Source organism: Nelumbo lutea, chromosome 3 (genome assembly GCF_056320005.1).
Source record: "Nelumbo lutea isolate HS-2025 chromosome 3, American lotus-T2T, whole genome shotgun sequence".
Classification (NCBI taxonomy): domain Eukaryota; kingdom Viridiplantae; phylum Streptophyta; class Magnoliopsida; order Proteales; family Nelumbonaceae; genus Nelumbo; species Nelumbo lutea.
The window spans coordinates 51,180,980-51,204,469 of record NC_142686.1 but is presented as its reverse complement, the minus strand read 5'-3'; the positions used below and the strand labels follow the sequence as shown (position 1 = coordinate 51,204,469).

The 23,490-nt window shown below is 36.6% G+C and overlaps 1 protein-coding gene across 1 annotated transcript in view; it reads left to right on the top strand.

Annotated features, from left to right (window-relative positions):
• The first annotated feature begins 8,771 nt into the window (after positions 1-8,771).
• The window catches only part of LOC148864917 (TNF receptor-associated factor homolog 1b-like), a 36,599-nt gene continuing 21,880 nt past the window's right edge, over positions 8,772-23,490 (top strand). The window contains exons 1-6 of the mRNA XM_088978207.1: positions 8,772-9,047; positions 9,745-9,959; positions 14,648-14,759; positions 14,962-15,050; positions 15,140-15,208; positions 15,285-15,414. Coding sequence (XP_088834333.1) covers positions 9,782-9,959; positions 14,648-14,759; positions 14,962-15,050; positions 15,140-15,208; positions 15,285-15,414 — 578 coding nt within the window. The 5' untranslated portion in view covers positions 8,772-9,047; positions 9,745-9,781. The remainder of the gene's footprint in view (positions 9,048-9,744; positions 9,960-14,647; positions 14,760-14,961; positions 15,051-15,139; positions 15,209-15,284; positions 15,415-23,490) is intronic.

Sequence of the window (23,490 nt, the reverse complement as noted above, 5' to 3'; positions counted from 1 at the left end):
AGTTGTCAATGGTCGAATCAAATTTGGATGCAAATTTTCATTAATCGGATTGGATTCAAATTTTTCTTAAATCGATCCGAATTTAATTCGTTTATGACCCTACAAGTAGGGGGCTCTCTCATATACAACATTCATTCAAAAGTTTAACCTTCTAGGGTATAATATGAGGATGTTTAGTGAAAGGTTGAGAATTATAAACAAAAGTGACAAAAGATAATTGTTTGTCAAGCTTCCAAAATTTATCTATGTAATGACCTAAACACCCAAATATCAATGGTTTATTGCCATTCAATGCCACCACCATCACTTTTGCATTGGAAACAACTATTAATCAATGCCATCATCTCTAATAAGTAAATGATAAAGCTTTAAAATCTGTTATAAGCTCTGCCTCAATTGGCTCTTTAACCAAACCCACTTTACTAATTGCAACAATAATAAATAAATAAATAAATAAAATTATTATAAATACACAATCCAAAAGTCCCCTTCTTGTCATTTATAAAAACCCCATTACATATCATATAAAAATACTATTATATGAGAAAGATGAAAGGTTTAACATTTTATACACAACTTTGTCACTATTGGCATTAATATCGGGATTCTATATATTCATTATTCCATTAATTTTTTCATAATCTAATTGGAATTTCTTTTAATATTTTTAAAAACGATGTCATTTCCAACTTGCCATATAAGATATTATATCTTGTTCTCTATCTATTTAAGATATTTTTTTCTCATAAATAAATTTTATTAATTAGATCTATATTCAATACTTTTAATAATATAAAACTCATATTTAAAAAATGACCCAAAAACAAAACCTTCTTTTATCCATGTGGCAAGTAAAGCTTCAAAAGAAAGTTACCATTCCAATTGAATATCTTGTGGATATGAATTTCTAATGTAATTTTCTTATTTTTTTATGTAAGACTTGTTATGAGATTTAAATCAATAGCTCACTTATCCACATTAATTTAATTACAAGCATTACAAGTATAAAATTGAGAAAAATTAAGTATTAATTCTTTAATTTTCTTGCTTATAATTGTGTGGTTCACTTAATAATTCTACATGCTTTCAATTTTTCCTTTTGGAATTATACTTTTATAGGTTTGTTTTGTACTTATATTTAGATTTTTGTTTTAAGTTATACAATTGTCAAGACAACTGTAAAATGACATTTATTATTTTTTGTTGAAGTAGTGTGATTAGTGTATTAAGCTTTTTTTCCTTATATTTGTATTTTGAAGATTTTAAATTATTTTTGTTACTTTTAATTAGATCATTTAATATATGAAAATATTTCTAATATTGAACGACCCCACTGAAAAAATTCCTAACTATGCCATTGCACTCAAGGGTGTAAAGTTATGATACCATAAAAATTTTACAAGTGTATACACATATCGGTTCTTTCTCAACATGAGAAGAGCAAAAGTGAATTTAATTATAATACAAAAGGAAAGAGAAAAAGAATGTTACAAATAGAAAGAGAACTAGATCAAGATTGGTGACATTGATTGATGATAGAGAATTATAATCTTAACTGAATTGGCATGAAACTCTTTATCTCGGGTCCATCTAACTTGTGTTGAATTGGGTCAGAATTTGGAACTGGATTAGGTTTCAAGTTTGGTTCATTTATATTATCATTTTAATTTGTATTCAGGTTTACAATGGATTATAGGCACCAATCTAGGAGTAATTCACCAAAGTTTTGTAGGTTCAAGTTTTATCAGGCTTACCATGTTAAATAAAAAAAAAATGAACAATGTTAATTTATTTATGCATGATGTCTACAATTGTAAATATGGTTTTAAGTAGTGAAGTTGAAATTTTAATAACCTATATAAGGCCCACACTCAAGTTGTGAAAGACATACCTCATGCCTTCAGGCTCAAGTTAATAGCATTTGCTAAGCCTACAAAGTTCATAGAATAAAATTTATGGGACATGATGCATGGACTATTATCAAAAGATGCCCATGTTCCATAAGGTTGTGTTTTATTTGAAAGAAAAGGTAAGGAAAGGTTAGGAACCTTCACAAGGTTTGTATGATTTTCCCTACTTCTTCTTTCAAACCAAATACAGCGTAAGGAATGATTAGATTTATTTTCTTAATAAAATGGAAATTGAAATGATTGTGAGAGAATTTAAACAGACCCTATTTTATGTTTTTATTTTTCAAAATTTTAATAAAAAGTCAAAAAACAACCTCCAAAAGAAAAATATGGTTAAGGAGATCTTAGTATGTAGCTACTACCTAGCACAATACAAACAAAAAAAAAAATAGAATGTTTAGAGGTGAGTTTGGTAGGAAGTAAAAATAAAAGAAAAGAAAAATTTTATAAAATTCTTTTTAAACCAACCAAACTAATGCACGATAGCATCACATTACCAAAACTACTTGTTGTTTTTCTTGTCTTTACATTATGTAGTTTCCAAATTATAGAAACCTTACTTTTTTTAGTATTAATTGAGGCTTAAACCTCAAAAGAATATTGAGGTTTATGCTTGTTAGGTAAATCACCTTGCCCTTGCGTTTTGCCATTTTAAAATCTTGATCATAAGGCCCCACTTGTTTGCAGTGCAAAGGAAATTTACCCTAATAAAATCATAGGAATATAAATGGGTTGAATGTACATTCTGATATATTTTTGTTTTCACATTTGACTTGTTTTGTTTGTTTGTGAGAAGTAAAATGGCAAGTAAAATGATGATGAAAGTTGAAGGTTGTTTGTTAAGGGGAAGTGAAATAAGAAGTAAAAATGATGTAATCTCCACTTTATATGAGAGTAAATTAAGGTAGAAAGAAGGTAATGCAGATTTCACATCAGTTTTTTTCAATAAGTGCAATAGTGCAAATTTTGTATCATTTAAAAGTGCAAATATATATAGTAATAAAAAAGAAACATATGCAATTCTAAATCAGGTGAAAAAATTTAGGGCAAATTTCTTAAACTACCCTTATAGTTTGGCTAATTGATTAACTCTACCCATACGGTTTAACTATTGTCTTGCACCACCCCTATTATTTCTGACAATTGCCTAAAGCCTCCCTTACCGTTAACGTTTCGTCATAAGCCATTCACATTTGACATCATGTGACTATTATATTTTTCAAAAATTCATAACTTACCCTTTTATGGTAAAAAATGCCCTTTTGATTTGGGCAAGACGATTCTCCTCTTTCTATCCCTTCCTTTTGTATATTTTTTCTTTGATTTTCTTTCATCTTCCCCTATGAAATTGACACTCCCTCTCTCTATTCTTCCATCTCTCTCTCCCCACCTTCTTCCATTGTTTGATTTTTCTTTTCCCCTTTGTTATCTCCCTTCCCATGTTTCAATCGTTGTTGCTTGCAATAGCGAAGCGTCGCACTTAACACACAATAGCAGCGACATCACCAATATCTACTTTGGTAGATTGTTCTCTCTCATTTCGTTACTTTTCACTCTACACCACTTTCTCTACCTCTCTATTTCGTTTCCAACCACACTAGGCTCATCTTTCGCTGGTGGGTTTAAAATCAACTAGTCAGCCATTTTCTTTTTTGCATTTTTGTATGAATGATTTTCTTTTCCACAACTTCCTCTTACATTTTCATCATCCCTCTCCCCTTCCTCATCCTTTTCACTTGCCACTTTTGGAATCCCTAACCAAGTACCAATCATTCATTTTATCACTTTGGTCGTCAGCTGAGTAAAATTGAACATGCTAGAGCCTCCCTATTACAACATCACATAGTTGGTCAGAATATAACTTAGGTAAGTTCCGTTGTTGCCTAGTTTCATTTTTTTTCATTTGTTTTTCTTGGATTAGCTTCTCCACACCATTGTTGTGATTGGGATCTAAGGTTGGGGAAGAAAATTGAATGGTGTAATTCTGTCAAACCGAACCCTATAGGCTTTTGACCCTAACCCAATCCGCCTATTGCTTCATGTTATGTTTCAATAGCATGTAGATTTAACTCATATATGTTAGTCTCAAAAGATTAAACCATTCCTGACTCTGTTTTTCTTCCCAAAACCAATTTCATACTCTGATGAATGTTGTTGATAATACTGTCTTTATTTTTCTCCCCGAAAACCCATTTCATGCTTAGATGGATACCGCCGATAATGATGTCTTTATTTTTTCTAAAATCAATCTTTTGCTCTGACAGACATTGCTGGTAGTGTTGTCATTTGTTTAATCTCATTTTAATCTGCTTTAGATTTACCTTTTTAGTTTGGTTTTAGTTTAGGTGTATTGTTTGAATCTAAATTTCGTATGCCTGTTTTCAGTTTTATTTGGGTTAGATCCAGGAAGTGTTATCAACTTGTCGACAAGTGAAATCCATTTCCTTTTTAGTGGTTAGAGGTAGCAAAAATGAATAAATATTATGTTAATAAGAAGAATAAAAAAGAGGAAGGGTTACTAAATATTTTCATCAGTTAGGTTTTATTTTGAAATTTTGAGGAATAATAGAGGGCAAATTTGACATTTCATTTTTCTATTAGCACTTAATGATGATGTCAATTGTCAAAAATAATAGGACTACATTAAGACAAAATGTAAACGATAAGGGTATAATTAGTCAATTAGCTAAACTATAAGGGTAGTGGTCCATTGGTTCAGATTTACAGCACAAACAGAGTCTAAGGGTCTTCATCAAATATCATGGGAGATGAACAAATAACTTGAAATGAGAAAGCTAAAAGTCCATGCTTTACCAACTTCTGTTGTTCTATAATATGATCCCAACCAATGAAGCATAGAGATTCATAGAATTGACAATTCCAATTTTATCATCAAAATGCATGTTACTTGATTCAAATGCAACCTTACCATCATGGTCAAATTCAAGTCCAAAATGACTAAAACTTGTGGTGTACAAACAATTAATATGAAGCAAATATCTAGGACTTGTGTGTAAAGTTTACTTACTCACATGAGTCTGACTATGATATCGGAAATGCATGATATTCACAAAAAAAATATATATATAACCAACAAACTAGGTTTGATTGGTCAAAGTTATTCTGGTATCATACCCCTTTGGCATCATAAACATATATGAGTCTTTACACTGTTACACTTAGGTCCTATTTGGTTCATGAAAATAGAAATCTGGAATCGAAATCATAATGGGCTATTCTGATTCCAACTGTTTGGTTTGGTGGAATTGGAATCCCGTTCCCATTCTTGGTGGAATGGTATTCCACCATATGAGGGAATAGTCATTCTCTCCACCTCCCTTGGGAATGAAATCCCATTCCTATTTGAACCAAATAGACTATGGGAATAGGCCATTCCGATTCTGGTTCTAAAAGATTTTGATTCCAACTGTGAACCAAATGAACCCTTATTGTTGATTATATGTCTTACACATTGTTGCACATCATGCAAATTGGGGACTTCTCTCTCTCTCTCTCTCTCTATGTGTGTGTGTGTGTGTGTGTGTATTCCATGGGATTTCACAAAATGGCAAGCCCATCCCAAAACCTATAACCCCTAACCCTGGTAAAGGCAGGATTTGATCCTAAGTCTTTGCTACAGCCATTCAAAGACCTTACAATTGAGCCACTTGGAACATTTCTCCATCGTGTTTCTTCTCATCTTCAACACTTTGCCTTTGTTGGTTTGTAGTGCAAATCTAAACCCAATACAAATTTTGCACGTGATTCACATTTGCATCAATTTGTTGATGACTATGATTTATACTCCCATTTCATACAAATTACTCATTTGCAATTCTCAATGCAAATCTTGCATCCAAAATTATGCAAAATTTTCATTACTACCTTCCTCCTACTTTGATTGTCTTTCTTATATTAAGTGGGGATCTTATCATTATGCTTCTTATTTCACTTCTCCCAATGAGACAACTCTCCATTCTACATCTCCTTTGTAGAAAAGTAGAGGCCACATTACTTTATTCCCCTTTCTCCTCACTAACAAAGTCAAATCTAAAGCAAAAGTAAATTATAATTTATACTCAATACACTTGTACCTCCATGCATTTGCACTAGAAATTTGTACAATGGAGCCTATTGGAACTTAAGGACCCTTTGGTTTGGACAAACCATAACATAAGTATCTAAAAAAAATGAAAGATCCCTTGAACTGTTGAACATTCACCCATAGACTATAAACCATCCAAGGTGCCAAAAGGTTTGATTGGATGTTAATGGGTTGGGTTCGGTATGGGTTTTGCTTAGTTTGAAACCTACCCAGCCCCGTCCTACAACTAGTAACTCTATGCTTAGCCAAGACATCTAAATACTACCACATCAACGGGGTGAGCTTGGCACTAGTTAACCTATTAAAACTGATCCAATCCTGACAACCCAACCTTCTAACATCCCTATATCTTGTGTGAATTATGGTTATGGGATTGTCCATTCTATTACCCAAAAAAGAAAAAGATTGTCCATTCGAGTCCGGATCACCTACCAACAAGACACCTTCCAACCCTCTACCAACATAATCTCACACCATACATCTCATACATGTCAGGTCCCAGTCTCATAGTGAGATGTGCGTTGTTAGATCAAATTGATAGAGGGTTAGAAGATGTTTTGTTGGTAGAGGATCTCAACTTTGGCTGATCCGTATAAGATAGGCCTACTAACTCGATGATGTGGGACACATATAAAGGTCCATATTTGGACGATCCACTTTAATTACCATCCAAACTACCATATGATTACAAACTTAGATGCATGTGATCAATTCCACAATTAAGTACAGTGTCATTCTGGTGCCTGCCAATGGAATTTTGTACCATGTGAATCTTCTAGGGAGTTGGAAAGTATTGAGACCGGCTTCAATCAGTGCAAGGCCCGTTTGAACAGCCTTTTAGCCTTGCATCGAGAACATCTCCACATTTCTATGCTTTATTTGATGGGGAGATATTCCCAATGCAAGGCTATAAAGGGTGTTCAAACGGGCTTTGCACTGGCTGAATCTGATTTCGAAAGTATTGGACTAATTTTGATAAAGCCATGTCATCATGATAAATGGGCCCTATTTTTCAATGACAATGTGGCCTATAATGATACAATGAGTACAATCGTGGACGATTAATACCTATCTTTCATCCACCTAGACAAAAAATGTAAGCTCCTTTCTCTAGTTCTCTCCTTCCCAGAAATTCCAACGTTTCATAGCTTTGTGCCAAGAACATCTTAGCGTGCATTGGGAACATCTCCTGTACTTTCGAAAGTATTGGACTAATTTTGATAAAGCCACGTCATCATGATAAATGGGCCCTATTTTTCAATGACAATGTGGCCTATAATGATACTATGAGTACAATCGTGGACGATTAATACCTATCTATCATCCACCTAGACAAAAAATGTAAGCTCCTTTCTCTAGTTCTCTCCTTCCCATAAATTCCAACGTTTCATAGCTTTGTGCCAAGAACATCTTAGCATGCATTGGGAACATCTCCTGTACTTGTCATTGGGAGATGTTCCCAATACATGGTTGGGATGTGCTGAGTCGTGCTTTATCACTAGGATATATTTTCGTTACACACGATTGGAATATGTTGTGGGGCATTAACTCTTGTACGAAAACTGATTTGGGATATGTTCCTTATAGAACATTCCTCACATTGACCTCATATACACATCCCACTGTGTATTCTCCCATATGAATGATAACAAACAATTACGGGAGATGCTCCTAATGTACCGCTAATACAACCACAATTCACACATCTCTTAAGCTGTGTTTCGTTGGAAGGAAAAGTAGGGAAAGTAAGGGAAAGCCAAGGAAACCTATACAAAGGTTTGTAAAGGTTTCCTACATTTTCCTTTCTTTTCCTACTTATTCCTTCAAATCAAACATAGCCTTGATGTTAAGTTGTTAACCATCTAATTGGGTAGGGATTTACGTCCCAACACTCAAAAGCGTATAGAGATCTGCTACCAATAAAATGCTCTCAACGGTGTTCCAACATGCCATTGCCGCTGCACATTGGGATCATCTCGCAAGATGTTCCCGATATACAGGTTGGAACGTTGTTGGAATTGTGTATTGGAAGCTAATTGGAGCTCTTCAGTAACCATTCAAAGAGGTAGGAATCTGCTACCAATTATCACTCCAAACACTGTCCCAACAAGCCATTACAGCCGCACATTGGGAAACATTAATGGAAGATGTTCCAGATTTGTGGCTGCAATAGCTTGTTCGGACAGAGTTGGGAGAAGATCTGAACTCATTCAAAGGCTCAAGATGAACAAAAATGCATCGCGATCCCGAAATTTCCGCCACACGATACATTAGACCAAACTCAGGACTCAAGAGGCAATCTACAATGAGAGCGTCCTTATCATTAACAGCAATAAGGTGCGGTCTTATGCTGCCACGTGTTAAGATAGCTGAGATCAGGCCCACTACGAAATGGGTCCAATCCTGGAGTAGATAGTCAAGGTCTCTGTTAAACTTTGGATAACATAAGCTACTATCATAATTCTAAAAATAATTGACACATCAGATGGCTGAAAGCTATCCATGATAACGACCTAAATGGGACCCACAAAATTAACGGTGAAGATGATAAGAACGTGTGAGTCATTTCTGAAAAAAATGATCATTATGTTGTCTAGTAAATTATAAATAGAGGACATGCAAAGCAAGGGGAGTCAATAGTCACTACTCACTAGTGAGTGGTAGCTATTAATTATTTTGTTTATAATTTAACAGATAATAATATTCTTTCTAAAATATTTTAATTAAATAAAATGTTTGTGTTTTTATTTATTTTTGCTTTGGCGAAGCGGAATTCGTGATTTTGTACTTTTGTAGAGAGAATAGGGGTGGGGGTGGGGGAGAGAGAGAGAGAGAGAGAGGAGCCCTTGTTCTCAACTTCTCAATTCTCATATCTTCATCTCCTTATTGTTAATAAAAAAATTTTATGAGCCTGCGCTCTTCTTCTGCCCTTTCCGACTCCAATTTCTTCTCTCTTCTATGTTCTGTACGCCTTGCGATGGGGGGGAAAACGGCTTCTTTTCACTGTTGACGAACTTCGTTCATCGTTAGAGGTATTTGATTCGATCTCCAGGACTTCACTTTTTTATTGCTATTCATTTCGATTCTTCTGCAGCTTTCTCCTATTGTGGATTTTTGCAGTTGGGTTTGCCTCCATTAGGGTTTATCCGATTCTTTCTGCGTTTTCTTTTTTTCTGCCCGGGCATCTTTATGTGTAATTCGATTTGGGTTTCGTGGAATTGGCTTTCTGTTGCACTGTATGTGGGTTCCTCCGTTCAGGATTTTTTTTGGGGGATTTTGGTATTTTGTCTCAGTATTTCCTTTGTCGTGATTTTTTTCTATTTTAGGGTTTATTTCGATATTGTTTTTGATGTTAGGCTTTTGTTCATGGGATCTGTGATGGATGGGGTCGCAGGTTTTCTTATTCAGAACTTTAATTTTTTTTATTTACTTTCGGCTTTAGTGTCTGAATTCGTTAAAGGGAAATGTTGGAGACGTAATAGTTTTACCGAGAAGATGTATTTATTTGGGAAATGGGGATGGTTCGTGCTCCTAATTTTCCTACAGATTGGGATTTTCGTATTGTTCTTGTGTTCTACAAGTTGTGTTATTAGCTGGTATGAACGGGATGCCTTTTAATATACTATGTTGTTCGTGAAATTTGGTTCGCCAATCGGTCTGTTGGAGTTGAGGGCCTGAGGCGGCAATAGTTACTTCCTTATCTAGATTGTTAACTCTTGCTTGGTGCAGGTGAAGGAGCGCCAAGGGAAAATTGGTGGAGTGGATTATGGCTGGGAGTGTGAGTGATGATTGTGGGGTTGGGAGGTCTTCGGAGGGGATCTCAAGTGGGCAGCGTTGCCAATCTGGGGAAGCACTTGCAGAATGGCGGTCATCTGAGCAGGTGGAGAATGGAACCCCATCTACTTCACCACCATACTGGGACACTGACGATGATGATGATTGTGGTATGCTACTTACATGCCTTATGAATTGGTACTTCGATTTGCTAATAGTTCTTGCTTCTCCTTCCTTTTCCCCAGTTAGGTTTCTGTCCTTTTTATGTGTTAGCAATCAGTTGTTATGCATGTTTTATAGAGCTGGTAACTAAGCTACCTAAATGGAAATAATTAGAAAAAGATAGTGTTATGCTGCCATGTATTAATGGCTTCTAGTCGTTTGTAAGCTCATTGAGTTCTTGAAAGGAAATTACAAACTTGACAGTGGCATAATTAATTTTTCCTCCATGAGAGATTGTGTTTCTGCCTGCTGACTAATGCATAGGATGTTATCAACTTTCTATGCTAAGAGAACTAGGATTGTTTTTAATTGTGAAACTGCAATTATGGAGAAGGTTATTTGGAAGAGGCTCTATATACTGAGTTTTACCCAGACATGTGCTGTGCGTGAAGAGTTGTCTGTCCACTTTCTTGTCAGAATTTCATTTTCATGATCTGGTGTATGGTGGTGTGAAAAAATCTTGCTGACATCACCTTTGAATGGCCTTAGTAAATGCCTATGGCTATTAGTATGGTGAAGAACTGGCTTACTGTGATAAAGGAGGTTGCAGTTGACATGTTTGAGGTATAATTTAAGGTTTTAACTGAAAGTGGGATCATTTTACCTTTGGACTGTTGCATAATGGATGCATCAGGACACTTCGTTTTCTTTTGTGTGCATGTGTAGGGATTATCTTATCATGACCTGTCTTAAGTACTCCAGACAGTACAACTGGAATGGATATCTTCCATGAATTTTTTAGCAAAGAAGGTTGTCATTGGGATATTCCAAGTAGGAGGAGACTAATGCCAAAAACACCACAATGGAGTTAAGGAGAGGGACACAAGAGATAATCCAAGATACATGAGCTCCTTCTTAATAAACTGAAAGGTTCAATTTTATTCAACTCAAAATTCTGATCTCTTTGTTTTGTAGGACTAGAGGGTTATATAGACTTGCTTGGAACACCCCTCCTAAACTGAGTAATTACTAAGAAAACTACTTACAGTGAATTAAAAATAACAAGATTCATGAACTATTCCAGAGAAGTCAAGACATTGAAAGTAGAAAAGACATAGAGATTCAAAAGACTCAGAATTAATCATTTCTGGAATCCCACAATCAGCACTGCACCCCTCAAAAGAAAATGGTCATAGCTTTGCATAGGACTCCAAATCATGCTCAGTTTGTTGCATTGGAAAGTTGCCTCTAAGAGCTTTCTAGAGACATATAGCTTGCCTTGTGAAACAAAGGTTCATGTGCAAAATAACCACAAAATGGCCTCAAAATTTGTTGCTGTACATTTTCCAGATAAGCCTTCTATTCAAATCCAAACTTTGGATAAGTCCTTTTCTGTGCATGAGGACATTCCTGTGTCAGAGACAGTGTAAGTGTATAACCTTTTGGGGATCCATTATTGAATGGATGGTTCTATCACCTATGATGGGGAGAAAAGAGGAAATGACCATCAGGTTGCATCCAGAGGGATTGCATATTCAACTTCATTTCGAGCTACTAAATCATGTGCAAGAACCAACAAAATTTCAAGGTCATTAACCAATTTATAGTGTTATGAGATTCATGGTTACATCCATTTTCTCATATCAGAAGGGGTAATGAGTCATTGAGGAACTAAATATATGCTAAAGCATCTAGTTATAAGAAGTAAATCTACTCTTATGCAGAGAATAAACTTCAAAATTGGTGTGGTCTCCCCCAATGGGTGGGTGGTTGAAATTGAACTTTTATGATAGTAATCTGAGCAATTCAGGTCTGTCAGGAATTGGAGGGGTGGTCAGAGATGAGGGTGGCACTATACATGCTTTGTTTTCAGGCTCAATTGAGCAAGGTGAGTCTGTAAGTGCAGAATTTTTTGCTAAAAGTATTTGGGGTAAAGATGGCTAGAAATGTGGGAATTGGAAGATTGGTTCTTGAAGGTGGTTTGGAGCTGGTTGTGAGGTGGTTAAAGAAAGGTGACAGGGTTATTTGGAAGCTTAGGAATGAATTCAGACATTTCAAATGGCTTTTAAGAGATATGGCAATTCAAATCAAGTGGATTAGGAGATCTGCTAATTGTTTAGAACATGGATTAGCAAAACAAGGAGTTCAAAGACAACATATGTACTGAGCTCAGTTATAATATAGGCTGTAATACAGCTGGGTGGGTCTGTTTTCGGGCCTTTTGCTTGTCTTTCACCTATAGCACATATTTTTTGTTGGGCAAGTTGTGAAACTACACATCACCTACTACTCTCCTCTCCTGTTCTAATGCATCTGGGCATATGGTAGTATTTCTTTCCCCCTTTTGGTTGCAGATGGAAAGCTCCTAATGAAATTTTAAGCCTGTTGAACAGCTCTTTTTTCTTCCTTCCAAGGGGAGATAAGGTTCTGCTGCGATGTATGAGAGCAGCCACTCTTTGGAGTATTTGGAAGGAAAGAAATGCAGGAATGTTTAAGGAGAAGCTACCAGAGGAAGCTTTGATAAAGAATGTCTCTATTGAGGTGTCTCATTTGGTTAAGATATTGGATGCTTTTGCTGATTACATTAACCTAGTCATTGTCAGGAATTGGCAAGGCATTGCAAATTCCTTAAACTTTTATTGTTGAATGGGATCACCCTGATCAGAGGAGGATTAAACTAAACTTTAATGGCTACAGTATTGGTAATCCAGGTAACTCTGTAGTTGGGGGTATTTTTAGAGATAACGAAGGTCACTTTTTTGCTTTTTTCTGGTCCTATAGGGTCTGGAGATAATGAGATACTACTAGGGAGCAATTGAAGGCTGTTCTTCTACAAAGTTTAAGTTTGGCCAAAGGACTGAATTTCAGGAATCTAACAGTAGAGGGTGACTTGCATGTGGTGGTGGGCTGGCTGCTAAATGATTAGATGGGATCTTTACACTACAGACATGAGTTAAGGGACATTAAGGAAATGGCAAAACTATTGGGAGTAACATAAATGGACCCCATGTTCAGCCAGTAGTGTGGCTGAATCGCTAGCAAGACAAAGGTATAATAAGGAACCAAGTGTATTGGGTAATGTCGTCCCAAGGTGGAGAATTGTAAGATCAAAGTAAAGAAATAGTCATAGCTGAAAGGGTTGGGGGGCTGTGTTAGGTCAAATTAAGGGTTAACGCTTGTATAGAATTCTTTTGTTCAAAATTATTAAAGTTAACTGTTGCCAATTAGAAAATGTAATAAAAAGGAACATTATCAAGGTATATATTATATAAACACACCTTCACTTGGATCACATTTCTTTCTATTATGCTTTGCCTTAGGGAAGGCAACATATGCGCACCTTGCAGCATTTTTGCCCTTTGAGATGCTCTGTTTAATGTGTTACATAAGCCAAAAAAAAAAATTCAAAATTCCCTGTATTTGGGTTAAGTCAACATCTTAAAAATAGAAATAGTATGCCCATTGGAGGATTGCCATGCTTTTCATAATTGAGAGTTGTAAGGCTTTGCTTATTTCACCATATAAGGGGTGGAGAATTTTCATTTGCAAAACTTTTTTTTTGATGAATTTTCAATTGTAAAACTTCAGTTATGTTGTTTTGCACTTTACAGTGTAAACTTTGTTTTCTGCCTCTTTTACATGGAAACAAGCACAGGTAAAGGAGAAGAATCCCTAGTGACTTATTTTAACCTGCATAATTGAAAGCTTGTATAAGCAATTGACTGAGTGATGAGATACAATCTGTTGTGGTTTAGAAACATTCCAATTTGTGGTGCCTCTTGGTGAGCCATTGCTTTGTGGATTTGGGGGTGTATATCTTTTTTTGATATTTAATACAATACCTTATTCGAAAAAATCCATTGCTTGGTGTACTGCTTAAACCTTTGGCTGACAAACATGAGAATGCGTTTTCGAGTCTGAGAGCAGCCACTTTATGCTAGAAAATGCCGAAGGTTAAGTCTGTATCCAGTCCATCCCAGATAGCTGGAACGAACATTGGGTAATGACCTTTAAACTCCTAAGCACGCCAAAGCCTCAAGTGTCTTGTTTACTCTAGTAGTATTATAGGATGATTTTGCATTTGCATATCTCGTTTTACAGTGTTGATATGTGAGATGATCTCTTGCTACTGTACAGGAGTCATGGATACAAGCACCGTAGCATTGTTAATGTGCAGGTTTGGTTTAATTGTTATTATTATTGTTGTTGGGTTAATACATACAAACGTCTTAACCAATATGGAAGAAGTCGTTGGTCCTAGGCTAGATGAAGAAGGTTATGTCTCTTTTTCTTTGCTGGTCTTTCCTTTCTGTTCTCCTCTTGCAGAGGATAAAAGTGCATTGACTTCGTTCTCTTCTTTCTATTCATACTTCTTTTATTGTATATTTTATCATTTTTTTTTGGTTATTACGTATTGGTACATGTAAATTCACATCATTTTCCTGGTAAAATTTATGCAAGGGCAACCCTGGAGGTTTTGAAAAGTGGAAACACCCTTTATGCGTATTGGGGGTGGTAGGATGTGGTCCCCATCCTATAGTCCTCCCACCCCCAAACACACACACACACACACAAAAGGCACCTTGCCCTATCCCTGGATATAACAGTCTCTACTGATCTACTCTGCTCCTTCTTTATTAAATTATGCACTTTGATGTGTTTAAATTCTTCCTAATCTTTAATGGCTTTTATTTAGGGCCAAAACCCTCTGAACTATATGGAAAGTTTACATGGAAGATAGAGAACTTTTCACAGATTAGCAAAAGGGAACTTCGGAGTAATGCATTTGAAGTTGGTGGCTACAAGTGGTATAGGACTTAAACTTTATTTGGCTTATGTGATGCACCTTTTTTTTGCTTCTTTAATTAGTTTAAATTCTTACGGAGGATTAAGCATGATAAATTCATTATTGACATATGTAGTGAATGCACATGATTGCAGTTTATATCACAAAAAACAAAAGAAAAAAATGTTAACTTTGATCAAGTGTTTTTCATACTTGCGTTACAGGTACATTTTAATATACCCACAAGGATGTGATGTTTGCAATCATCTCTCTTTGTTTCTTTGTGTTGCTAATCATGAGAAGCTTCTTCCAGGTTTGTGGTTAGTCCATGTTTCATGATTTCTAACTGTAAATAATCATTATTGTTGGCTCTTGGTAGCTGATATTCTTTTTCGGAGACAGGATGGAGCCATTTTGCACAGTTTACAATAGCTGTTGTGAATAAAGATCCTAAGAAATCTAAATATTCTGGTCAGTTGCTTTTCTATTTCCAAAGCAGGTTGGCTTGTTTTTAATTCTTCTAGGTTGACAATTGGAAATTTGGCAGATACCTTGCATCGGTTCTGGAAGAAAGAGCATGATTGGGGGTGGAAAAAATTTATGGAGTTGTCAAAAGTGTTGGACGGGTTCATTGTTGCTGACACACTTGTTATAAAGGCTCAAGTCCAAGTTATCAGGTGCTATACTGATAGTTATCTGTGATTCTACTTATTAAAATGTATTTATCCATTGCATTGTTTTTATATCTTTCCCATGTTGTTTATTTGTATTTCATGCTTCTCATTTCATTGAATATGAGCCTGAAAAACACAAATTTCAGCTTGTTGAAGTTTTAGTGTTGGGGTTGGCTTTCTAAATTAGGCTACCTTTTGTATTCCTCTCTCTTTCATTTGGATTAACATTTATGGGATCCCTCTCCACGTCTGGAGTACTCAGGCTTGGTAATTGTAAATTCTTGTGGTATTGTTAAAAGATATGGTGTTTGAAATAGGCTCTGGGAAGACCTGCAATGTGCAAAAATTCTAATTGAGAGTTGAGGCAGATAATGTGCAATCTGTCCCTCTGTGCTTTGATGTTTATTATGACTCTGGATGTCCTACCCACAAAAACTCTACCCACACCTACCCATAAAACACTACATCCGTGCATTGGGAACATCTCCCCATGCATAAAGATGGCTGGTGCTGTTCACAGTTGATCAGCATTCTGATGTAGTTTCAGCAAGAAAACCAAAAGAGAAATAAGAGAAAATCAGAAGAAAGCAGAAGAAAGAAGAGAGGAAGAGAAGGGAAGAGAATAGAAGAAGAATGAGAAGAGAAACGGAGCAGATCTCAATCAGTTTCTGCCGCCCAGATTTAGTATTTATAGGTTTCTATTATAACAAGATCTACAATGACATCTTTGCCCCTGCCTCTTAACACACTCCTTAATAAACAATAACAGCATTAGTAACAGCAACTATAGTAGGCCCAGTAAGGCCCAGGGTGGGGAGGAGGTTGATGAAGATGATGGCAATCTTGTAAATTTTGAAGATTTTTTTTGTCTAAGGTGGCAGTGTGGCTGGTGATCCTTCTGATGGTCTGTTACATGTTGAGAAGATGAGTAAAAGTGAGGCAAGTGGGCCTAATGCCATTAACTTGGTTTTTTGGGATGTTCTGAATATCTTTACGGGGTAGATCTTTGAGAGACATTTAGTGGGGCACATTGTTAGTAGTGGTCTAAGATGAGTTTAGACATTGGGCCGAAATTATGGGCCATAAGAGGAGGCAGATTTTCTTAATCTGTTCCAAGAGGTGGCAGCTCTGGAGGTGCTGTTTGGGGGAATTTGGCTTTTCCAGAAGTCAAGTTTTTTGTATGGGTGGCAGCTCTGGAGAGGTGTTTGTCCGAAGAAATGCTGCTGAAAAAGGTCTTAATCTGTCAGATTGGAGGTGCTGTTTTTGTAATATGCAAGTAGAATCATCAGGCATCTCTTCCTTCATTGCAAGTTTAGTTCTGCAGTTTGGTCACACTTCTTCAATTCCCTGAATCTAAGCTGGTGCATGCCAGCCTCAGTAAAGAGCTCTGCTAGAGGAGTGGCATATCCAGGGGATGTCTAAGAAAGGAAAGTTATGCTGGACTTCCATCCCTACGGCAGTTCTGTGGGCTGTGTGGTCAGAAAGGAACAATAGGATTTTTGAGAAAAAATCTACTACTGAAACCGAGGTCCTTCATTTTGTACAGCTTCTCATTGCACACAGGACCTTATATTAATGCAATCATACTTTACCCTTTTTTTCAAAAAAAAAAGGAGGCGGCAAGGGGGATGATTCAAATTTAGTCTCAGAAAAAGGTGTTGCGTTGAACCTAAAGGAGAAGTTTCAGGCCAATTGAAGGGAGAACCAAGGAAGAACAGAGACAACAAAGGTAAAGTTAACAGATTCAACAACAGGGAGGCAGGTTCGGTTGAAGAAGATAAAGGTAACAGGGATGGCAAAGCGGCTGATCTGGAGAAAGCGATAGAGATTTCAATAATTGAAGAAAAGGGAGGCAATGATGTAGCAGTTGGAGTTGGGAGTGTTTGAAAGGTGAAGCTGATAAAAAATGAGGGCTTGAATTTGGGGGTAGAGAGAGAACTGGTTGAAGCTATTTCAGGTTCTCACATTTGGTCAGAGGCAGAAGATAATTCTACAGAGGAATGCTTGTTTTTGGTGGAAGAGAAGAATTGTTCATTCATTCATCCTAATAAAATGTCTTCTTAAAAAGCAATTAAAACTATAAAATCATTATTTTTTATGTGAAAACTAAGAATTTAAGACCTAATGTGGACTTGTTTGGGCTTGCCTTGAGGGGCGTGGCACAAAGGCGGCTCGTAAAATCAGGAATGTAATATGTTTTACACTACATTAGCTATGTGAAGTACTGCAATTGAGTGAAAAAAGAGATTAGAGGTTTTACATGCTTGAAAATGTTTTATATGTTTGCTTTTATTTTTAAATTCTCATTTGAATATGCTTTACATCTTATGTTTATGTATTTTAAATTTAGATTATAGGTTTTTTAAAACATTATTTTAAAATTTAACTTTATACTTTTTAGTAATATTATGTTTAATATTTTTTGAAAAATTTGGCATTTTTTTTTGTATTTTTGTGCCTTGCTTCAAAAAGGCGCATGCCTCACCTTGCGCCTTGCGCCTCAGGTGCAATTTGACCCCTGCACCTTTTTTGCACCTTGTGCTTTTAAAACACTGCACAGGTAAGGTGTTTTAGGTGGCAGAAAAATTGTCAAATGGTGCAGGTCTCTAAAGTTTATGCAAGACTGAAAGGGTGCCCTTTTGGAATGGGTTCTGTCAAAAAGGTGAAGATATCCAAGAACTGTTCCAAGAATACTGAGGTTCCCATTCAAACAGCTAAAAGAGTTAAATAATGAAGTTGAATTTCTTTTGTTTTGGAGTCCTGTTTTTTGAACTTTGATCTTTTGCAGTTTCTTAGGGTGTGGTTACTGGTGTTTGCAATTTTGACAGGGACGCGCTTTTCTTTTTATTATTATCATTTGAGTGGGAGATTCTGTAGTAGCTGGTGAATATGTTTACGAGATCTTTTGAGTTTGTTGGAGTTTTTATTATCTTTCTTATTCCGGGTGAGTTTTGTTCACCTTTCTTGTATCATTCATTTTTTTTGGATAATAAACATAAATTTCATTAATTAATGATGAAATAAAGTAATAAATTGAGTACAAAGGATGGGACCCTTGCTTTGTCAAACAATCTGCCATTCCATTTGCTGTTCTCCTAATCCAATTAAAACTTTAAAAGTAGCTCCCACCTTGTTAGTGAATGAATTGATTTCCCTTATAGCAAGCCTATAAACCCAAACTCCAGTAATATCTCTGGCTAACCAAGGTATGACCACTTTAGAATACTCATCCACCTCCAAATGTTGGATTCCTAGCTGCTTGGCTATCCTGTAGCCTTGTAGCAGTGCCATTATTTCTGCTTTGATAGAATCACCAATTCCAATAGGTCCAGAATATAAAGCTTTGATTGATCCTGTTTCATCTCTAAAAATACCTCCAGTTCCTACCAAACTTGGGTTATCAAATGAACTTCCATCAAAATTTAGCTTCATTTCTTGAATTGTCTGTGGTTTTCATTCCATCACAGCCTTATCTTTTATCTTAGAAGAGGTAGTCACTTTCCCCCAAGTTCTCATTATTTCTTTCACATGAAATTGTTTGAAAGCTTTTATTGTTTTCACTCAGTTAGCAACCTTGTTTTTACACTATCCACCATATCTCCTACTGCTTTGCTTTTTTCCTTGAAAATTCTTCTATTCCTCTCTTCCCATATTGCCCATAGTACTGCTGCCCCTGCTGCCCTCCACAAGATTTTGCCCATTTTATAAGGCTGTTGTGGGAAGTTTGGGGTAAACAAACCAGCCACATCTTGAGGAGCCTCCCACCTGCACCCAAAGAGAGAGCACATCTCCAATCAAACACAATTCACAAAGGTATAGGAGATTAGTAAGTGAGGAATAGTCTCACCACTTGCTTTGCAAAGACAGCATATATGAGGGGAAAGGTACATAAAAGGCCTCCTTTTTTGTAGCATGTCATGGGTATTGATCTTTTCTCAAAACCACTTTCTAACAGAAGGCTTGAATCCTAGGAATGACAGGTCTACTCCAAATTTCTTTCAGCGGAAAGTTCATCCCCAGACTATTAGAATACCCCAGAAGAGCTGAAACAAGAGGCCTAGGAAAATAGACTAGTGGGAGATGTTGACCAAATCCTACTGTCACTAGCCTGACTGTCCAAGAAAACAGAGTCAAGATTGTCCAAGAGGAAAATTAGGAATCACATTCATTCTTTTCTAAACCCAAAATCCCAACCGAAGCTAGTCAAGGATGCAAGTTAAAATTTAGAAATGGGTTCCATGTTATAAATTGACAATGAATATGACAAGGGAAATTGTTTTTGGAGAGTGGAATTGTCCGTCCACCAACTAGAGGTATTCCTGGAATAAAAAAATTATCCTCACTCCCACATCATACTTGATAAGTCTTAAAAAGGAAGTACCCTACAGATAGATTTCCAGGGGAGCTTGTAGAAGAAGAAGCTACCGTAGCATCCTAGCCATTGTCCGAAGCATAATGAAAACTCATAATAACCTAATGACAGAGCCTGTCCCTTTCTAATGTTTAGTGCCACAACCATTTCCCAAGCAAAGTAGTATTCCTATAAATCAAATTTCATATCCCCAATCCACCTTGATCTTTAGCCCTAGACACCATTTGCCACTTGACAAGATGGTCTTTTCTTTCCTCACCCGGTTCCCAAAGAAAGTCCCTCATGTATTTTTCTAAATTCTTTGCCACCTTGATTGGAATTTAAAGGTGGAAAGGAAATAAATAGGTAGGTTGGTCATTAATGTTATCCTTCCAATTTCCACCCAACGAGATGTAATATTCCTTTTCTACAAGGCTAACTTTTTTGTAAACCTTTTCAGCACTGGTTTCCAAAAGCCTTTTGTCCTTTGATTGCTACCTAGGGGAAGCCCAACGTACTCAAATTGATTTCATAACCCAACAAGTCTGCATAATGTTCCGGCTCCTCAACTTGCATAATGATTCCTGGCTTCCTGCTACTCCACTTTTCCTTGGCTTCACTCTCAAATTGGATATGTTTTCAAATAGAGATATTTTTTTTTGATAATTTCAAATACAGATATTAACTCCTTTAAATTTCTAATGTAGTCATCATTATACACCTTCAATTTTCTTGTATCTTTTTTCTTTTTATAAAAGTTCTATTTTATCTTAAAAAAAGTACATGCTTTGTATGTATACTAGGTAGACTGATATCCAAAGAAAGATTAGAATATTTTAATGGATTTTTAACCACATGGAAAGAAACAGAATAGGTTAATTGATGGATTGAAGATTTTTTTGATAAATAAATTAAAATTTCATTAATCAAAAAAGCATTTCAGGTACAAACTTCCCTTGAAGAGGTGCGAGCTGCATCATCTCCTAACAACAAGAAGAAATTAGAAAAAACACACAAAAATAATCAATCTACAATTGAGCCCAATATTGTTGTTCCCTGTTTAGCACCTGCTTTGCTAGACAATCAGTCAAAGCATTTGCTGATCTCCCCACTGATTTTGCTCTTACAGCCAAGCTCCTTGTCAGCCACTTGATTTTATTTATTTATTTTTAATTTCATTCTTAAAAAAACCATGTTACGGACTCTGGGTTCTGTAATCAACCCACTACTACCTTGGAATCCCCTTCAACTGGCAGTTGTTCCAAATGTAGCCAAACTGCAAGGTGTACATCCTTGATGGCAGCCAGCAATTCTGTCCTTGTAGAGTTCTCAACTCCTAGAGGACCTGAGTAACGGAGAACCACATTACCAGTCCCATTCCTCAACACCCCTCCCATCCCAGAGGGGCCTGCATTCATCCCGGGTGCCCGAATCTGTTTATCTAGTTCCGAATGGTCCAGACAGACTTTATCAAGGAGGCTTTGCAGGATGGTTAGACAATCAATTTCGTCCTCCCTTAAACCTATACCGAACCCTAAATCCTAGATTGGTGCCAATGGATTTCCCAAAGGGGAGAAAAATGTTGATACAAGTCAAGTATCCTCCCAAGCCAAGCATAAAGAAGGGAAGAGGATGGAGTTTCCAGCACAGACATCATAACTGACAAACCTGAGAAATTGAAGAAGAATACCATTAATCACTTTCCACAGAGTTGCCAAAGTTGCCTGTTGAGGTACTCCAGCGTCCCACCCATGGATTGAAGAATTATTCATGTATGTGGTTGATTAGATAGTTTAATCTCTGTATAATTCCTCTAGTCTATTAATTCTCTCTTGTAAAGTAAGCTAGGCGGAATAAAATCAAAGAAAGAATGAAATAGATCAATTGATTAAAAAACACTTAAGGGATTGAAGAATTTAACTGATCAATAAAAAAGGGATTTAAGAACTCCTTGCTTTCACATGAACCTGGTGCTTGGTATAGTATTATTGTGTTGTTCAGTTAATCCTCTGTTCTTCATTATCACCCTTATTTTCTTGATAAAATAGTCTATTCTTGGTCTGGATTTTTCAAATTGATCCACTTCTGAACTTTTATTCAACTTGTTATTCCATCTCTGCATTCGTGGATGGCATTCTGAAGGCCAGCTATAACTGATCAATAAAAAAGGGTTCTGCAGTTCCTGAAACCATTTAACCAGCTTTTTATGCCAGGGCCAACCTGTAGAAGGCTGTCCACCTCCAACAGATCCTATTTTTTGTTTTGAACCTTCCTCCTTTACTTGCCCCATGATTATTGTTCGATTTGTGGTTCTTTAATGAGTGCCCCCTAGCAACTAGAGAAGTGGCTTTGGAGATGGCTATTAGAGAGAGAGAGAGGTTGTGGCACAAGGTGGTGAATAGTATTCATGGCTGTTTGCAGAACGGTTGGGATGCCGGGGTATCTCAACGGGCGACTCTTGCAACACCCTGGAAGGCCATTCACAGATTTCTACCCCATTTCTCAATCTGGTCAGGTATGATGTTAATTCTGGACACAATGTTCTTTTTTGGGGAGACATTTGGGTGGGCAACCAACCTCTTAAAGACCTTTTTCCCTTTCTTTACTCTCTTTCCCTTTATAAGAAAGAGCCGGTTTCCAGTTTTATTTTCTACTCAGATTCTTCTTTGGCCCTAAACTGGGATTTTGGTTTCCGTAGAGGGTTACATGATGATGAAAGTGCTTGTGTTTCAGTTTTATTGTCTTCACTCGAGTCTATTTGTTTAGATCCCCTCAAACTTGACACAAGAATTTGGACCCCTAACCCAAATGATTTGTTCACTTGCTTCTCTTTCTTCAAGTCTCTTTGTTCCACTTCTGCACCTCAGAATTTCCCAGTTAAAGAATTTTGGACTAGGCCCATTCCCCCAAAGGTTGTTGTTTTTTGTTGGGAAGTTTATTATGGTAGGATAACACCTTTGAAAACCTACAAAAGAGAAGACTAAATTGGTGCTTATCCCCTAATTGGTGTGTTCTTTGTAAATTTTAGAATGAGGACTGTCATTACTTACTGATCTCTTGCTCCTTTGCTACAACTTTATGGAATTGGATTCTTATGTTGTTTGAGTGTAGGTGAAACCTGCCATCTGATACTAGTTTGTTGCTTAGTCCATCAATTTTTGAATGACATACAAAGAGAGGGAGAATTATGTGGAATTGCATAAGAGCAGCTTTGTTGTGGACAGTTTGGGAAGAAAGGAACACTAGAATCTTTTGTGAAAAAGAAAGGAGCTTCTTGGAAGTTAAAGAATGTATTTTGACAAGGGCAATTCAGTGGCTGAAAACTCTAAAGATCTTTGATGCATAGTCTTTTGATAACCTATGGAGAAGTTGGTTAGCAGCGGCTAATACTTCTGCCAAATCACGGGTTTGGCAGGTGTGGGATACTCTTTAAGGGTCGAATTACTAGCCGCTGTACAAGGAATCCAACTTGCAAATCAGCTAGGCATAGAGCATCTGATTATTGAAGGGGATTCCCAGGTGATAGTGGGTTGGCTGAAGGATCCAGGCACTGTGATTTGGGGTTTTAGAGATCTTCTCGAAAAGGTTAAATGGTTAACAAGGAATATGACAATCAAAGTTCAATGGGTAGGCAGATCAGCAAACTCATTGGCTGATTCACTTGCAAAACAAGGGGTTTCTGAAGATACTTTATTTTGGGCTTCAGTGTAATTTCTTTTGTACTTATA